We start from the raw sequence: 5,300 nt of genomic DNA on the forward strand, positions 1-5,300 counted from the left end.
GGGGTCACGGGCAGGGGGGACGAAGGAGGGACCAGCCCCTGAGGAGAGGCAGGGTACGGGGGAGGGGGTCTGCAGGGGTCTGTAAGGCCAATTGGAGGTACCTTGGTGGGAAAAGGGGCGACGTGGGGTGGGAGGTGCACGGGGGGAAGCGGTAGGGTGAGGGTGGCGGGGAGCGGGGCCATGAGAGGACTTAGAGGTATCTGAGGAGAGTTTGGGGGCAAATTGTAAGAGGAGGCGGCCAGGATGTGCTTGGGAGCGGAGGGAATAAAGGAGGTGGTGGGGTGGTGGAAAAGAGGGTTTGGGGTGTCGTGATGAGTCCATCACGGAAGGCTGCGGGTGGGAGAGTGTAAAAGGAATGCTTGATGCAAGAAATATAGGGGATACCTGGAGTAGGGAGGGGGGAGGTGACTGTGGGAGAACTGAGTCAGAGGCGCTGGGTATGTGGGCTCTGATGGGTGAGTTCTGAAGGTTTTCTTTCTCCCCCCCCCCCCTTCGTTTTTGCTAATTGTTCCTGTATAAGTTTTAGTAGGATCAGGTTTAATACATAAAAGTGGGTCAGAGTTCTTCTAACCTCCTAAGTAATCTTTTGCCTCAAAACTTGTGTGGAAATCACTTTAGAAACTAATCTCTAGTTAGCTGATTTACCAACATGCTTGAGGTTCTACCAAATATGTGGCCTAAGAAACAGCACCCTACTGTACTTCCTTGTGCTCCATGAGTCCACCTTAGACAGTGGGGGTTTTTTAAAGTTAAAAATAACGTTTATTTTGCTTTGCTTTTTCTTTTTAATAGCTCTAAACATTTAGCAGCCTTAGATAAACTTTGATGCTGTTACTAAGAAAAGCGGTTAGATTGTGTGTACTTTGGTATTTCTAAACTGAGACTGGCCTACTTTCTAGAAAAAGTCCTTTAGCCAAAATAATTATTGCAGCACAAGTGTAAAGAACACGTTTACTCCTAAAGCAAGCAAGAGGTATTCTTCCAGCTCCAGACTTTTGCCAGGTGATGGTCCTGAGGGTGCCAGAATGAAGAGGTGCCATTTTTACATACGCAAACAATGGAAGGGACTGAATTGGGTCATTGTTCCAGGGTCTGTGTGGTTTAGTGCAGTCTTGTGAATTCAGCAGTCCTGACTGATGGAAATGAAACTTGTAATATTTTTTCCCACATCATTCTCCGTTTTTACTCTTTATCAGTAGGGTTGTATCAAAACAGTAATGTTTCATCTTGCTGGTATTTGGAAGTTGGGTTTGAAATAATGCTAGGCATAAAAAGTTAAGTGTTTAATTGTGGGTATGGCTTGAGTTTTGAGACTAAAAGCTGCAAGTTGACACTTCAGGAGTTAGGTATCACTGTTAAATCTGTTCATGTTTTACAAGGAAATTATACCCAAAACCAAAATTGTGGAAGTTTTAGCTAGGAAAGGTGTTTGATGACTTCCTCTGTATGGCTGAGAGAGAGTAAGGAAAAACCTTAGCAGCGGCAGACACAGAAACAATTTTGCTGAAGAAAAGAATCCTGATAGTAAAGGAAGTTTGGTTCAGTTCATGTGCTTTTACCTTCACTGACATCAGCGAGAGTTATTGCTTGTGTACCTGTCTATCTAGGGATGTAGCTTGGAGTAAGGATCAAGGAAAAGAAGATGTATTTATTGTAGAAATGGCCAGATTTTTTTTCAGCATAGCAAGTATGTTGCTTTTGGTGTTCATTGTGATTTCACCACCATTTTGCTTTGTTTCAGGACACTAGTAGGAGATACGAAAACAAAGCTGGAAGTTTCATTACTGGAATAGATGTAACCTCCAAGGTAATTTTTGTGCTGTGGTTCTTCAACATGTTCTAATTATTGCTACTGGAAAGGAGGAACCGTTTCATTTATTTCTTCCCCAGCGTGCACAGAAGCTTAGCCTCATGTTCAGATAGCTGGCATTTTTCTGGGGAATTCTCCTTTTGTTGGTTGTGGCCTGCATCAGGACCTGATATCTCTTGTAAACTGTGAGAATTAGCATTTTTAAGCTACAAAAATTTGTGTGCCAAAACCTGAAAATGTTTCTATTGAAATCGCCTTGGTGCCACTCGATATTGCAAAACAAAGCCCTTTGAGACAAGTCAGCTGCGGGTTTTCCTCTTAGGTGAGTGACAGAAGGAAGAACAAGTGCTTGGCAGGAAAATCTGGTTTCATTGCCTTGTATCTTCCAAGGGCATGTTGTTGTTTAATTATTTAAGACATAGTTTGGAGAATGTGAACAGCTGTTGCATTTAAATAACTTAGTTACATAATTCTGTGGAACTTCAGGAGTTTAATCCTACAGCTCACGTCTACATTTAATACTAAATTGGCTGTTGTTTCATATTGTACAATTGACCACTATATCTAGCATTTGGTAGTGAAGAAAAAGCATTTAGTCATATACTTTATAGGACTGATACAATTTCACATGTTCTAACAAATATGAATCCCCACCACAACAGTGCGTTGACAAATGACATGAATTCCCATTTTGCATTACTGAAACTCAGAAGATTGTGCTTATCAAAGAGTACAAAAAGGATTTCAGGTGAAGACTGAAACTCAGCTTTTCGGCTTCAATAGCTAGCTTGTGTGTATTGTAATTCGGTAAAGAATTTGAAGTTCCTCTAGTTAGGGGAAAGCTGTCATCTTTTGTTATGTTCTTTAACGATGCAACTCTGAAAAACTTTAAGAAATGTTGTCAAAGATGTTTTGGCAATCTTTAAAAACTAGTAATAAGCCCATGTTTATTTGGGTGTCATTGGTGGCAGTTTTTGCTTAATCACAGTTTGTGCTCCAAATTTGACCTTGGTTAGTAACATCCAAAAATCTATAATGCTTCCTAATAAATTCTGTAGAATAAGGAGCTTCTCAGTCAGTTTCAAAAATTGCACAAGATCCCCATAAACTATTTCTTATAGTTTATAGTTTTATATAGTTTATAGTTTATAGTTTTATATAGTTTATAGTTTTCTTGTAGAAATTAGTGGGTGGAAGAAGGTAGCAGCTGAATGTGATTTCCATAGATTGGAAAAGGAATGTAAATTCACATTGCAAGGGTGGTTTTGGGGAGTAAGCATGCAGTGAGATTGCCAGAAAGATATAAGGTTGTTGACAGTCATGCTTTCTTCAGTGATACTGAAGGCTGTAGAAGAGCTGTTTGCTACAGTTGGGCACTGGATCATGGAACTGGAAGGCTCTGAGATTGTCATGTGGCTAGAAATCCCGTAACTGAAATCATAGAAAAAGAAGGAGGAGCCAGTGCAGGTTTTCCAATTGGATTGGGATTGCTGGAAACTGGTTTATTGACAAGCATGGCTGAGACCTGAGAATTAGTAGCATGGTTCCCTGCAATGACCCTGAAGGAATTACGTTAGAGTGCCAGACAAAAGATATGGTATACTACAAAATAAAGATACAAAATATCTATAGCTCATGAGCTACTTAAAAGCAGCTTGAATTGCCAGTCTAAATAAGATATCTGTGGTTAGCACTCCAGCTAGTGGTGTTAAATTCATGGTCAGAGAGACAAGTTTACATTTTTGTATATATTTAAAAAACAGATAAGGAAAAATCTCTTAAAAGACCAATTTTCCATGTGGTAGAAATGCTAGTTTTAAGAGAGGGTTTTTTTGAGCACAGCCTCTGTACATTTGTTAGGAAGGAAAAGGTTATGTTACTGTTCCATCATGGAGTCTGAGCATTGTCCAAGATAGCTTGTTTTCCGTGCATCTTGATTCCCATTATGTTGCTGGACCTACATTAAAACTATTACGTGGCACAGAAATGTTTCAATGAATTATTTCTGCGTTGTGAAACATACAAGTCTCTTTAGAATTAATAGAATTATTAATATAGATTGTTGTTGTCTGGTAAATTTTACTTTAAATCTCTTGTTGGGAATGCTGCTGTGATTCCTGTTTTGACTGCATTGTTTTGCATTTTGCAGGAAGCGATTGAGAAAAAGGAACAGAGAGCAAAACGCTTTCATTTTCGAGCTGAAGTGAATCTTGCCCAAAGGAATGTGGCGCTGGATCGGGACATGATGAAGAAAGGTACAAGTTTATCCAACAGTCAAGAAGAAAAGATCCTGTTGTTCACTTCCTCACAGTTCCTTTACTTGATTTATCCTATAATATTTCCTGCATCCCAGAGGTTTTCCCAGATCGTTGCCAAAAGAAATAACTTTTTTTTTCCCCCCACGTTTTTGTTTTAATGTCATTACTTTTTAACCTACTTGACAGTTATCATTTTGCTCCCCATTTTACCAACCCCAGAAAGAAAACATTTTTTGTGTACCTTATTTACAAAAGAAGAAAACATTTTTTGTGTACCTTATTTACTGTTTGGCAACGGCACCTAGTGCTACAACATGTCCAAGATTCATTTTCTGGATCAGTGCTGCTTTAAGGATCTTTAAATTCTTCGAAAAGACCTTGGTCACTGTTTGTGTATGAGTGGAGGACTCTGTGTCCCATGCACAGTGAGATCAGATTCTGTGCTGTACGCGCAGTGAAGCTGGACTGATTGCGCATGTGCTCTTAGATGGCAAGCTGGGCATGTCGGAATATAAGCAGATCAGCCGGCAGATGTGTGCGCAACAGATTGGCGCTTTTGGCATCCAGTTAGTTCTCAAGGCTTTTTTTTTTTTCCCAACTGGCAGCTTGGACCCACTAAGCCGTGGCCTGTAACAGCTCTCCATCGGATGATACAAGTGGAAGTGCTTTGTACGCACGTCCTGGTCACAGGCCTCATTAGTATTCTGGCTACTTGATGGTAGTACTTTGGCAGCGTTTAAAAAAAATGTTTTTAAGGCAGTTTGATTGCTATGCAGTATGTGCATCTACCAATGCTTGTAATGTTAATGCTTTTTAATTTTCAATTTATTAAAGTTTTGCATTGTGGAATAATAATTCAAGTTACGGTGTTTTAGAATGGTGTACATCATCCTTTGCTTTAATTAGCTTCCCTTTAGCTTATTTAAAATGTTTGCTTTATAAACCCATGTTACTAATATAAAAGCTTGCTCTATAGAAATAAGAACCAGTTTTGTATCTCTTCCTCTTTATAGCAATTCCTAAAGTGAGACTGGACACAATTTACATTTGTGGGGTGGATGAGATGAGTACACAGGACATCTTTGCCTATTTCAAAGAGTATCCTCCTGCTCATATTGAGTGGTTAGATGATACATCATGTAAGTAAATGGAGTCTTTTGTCTGTAGTCCTTACTCTTTTTTTTTTTTTTTTTTTTAAAATTTTTTTTTTTTTTTTTTTTTTTTTTTTTTTT

The 5,300-nt window shown here is 39.2% G+C and overlaps 1 protein-coding gene across 1 annotated transcript in view; it reads left to right on the forward strand.

Moving 5' to 3' along the window:
* Positions 1-5,300, forward strand: part of NCBP3 (nuclear cap binding subunit 3) — a 20,443-nt gene that overhangs the window by 1,251 nt on the left and 13,892 nt on the right. Inside the window, exons 3-5 of the mRNA XM_009287635.1 lie at positions 1,742-1,807; positions 3,960-4,065; positions 5,082-5,207. Coding sequence (XP_009285910.1) covers positions 1,742-1,807; positions 3,960-4,065; positions 5,082-5,207 — 298 coding nt within the window. The remainder of the gene's footprint in view (positions 1-1,741; positions 1,808-3,959; positions 4,066-5,081; positions 5,208-5,300) is intronic.

The sequence above is a fragment of the Aptenodytes forsteri genome, unplaced genomic scaffold (genome assembly GCF_000699145.1).
Source record: "Aptenodytes forsteri isolate BGI_AS27 unplaced genomic scaffold, ASM69914v1 Scaffold188, whole genome shotgun sequence".
NCBI classification, from domain to species: domain Eukaryota; kingdom Metazoa; phylum Chordata; class Aves; order Sphenisciformes; family Spheniscidae; genus Aptenodytes; species Aptenodytes forsteri.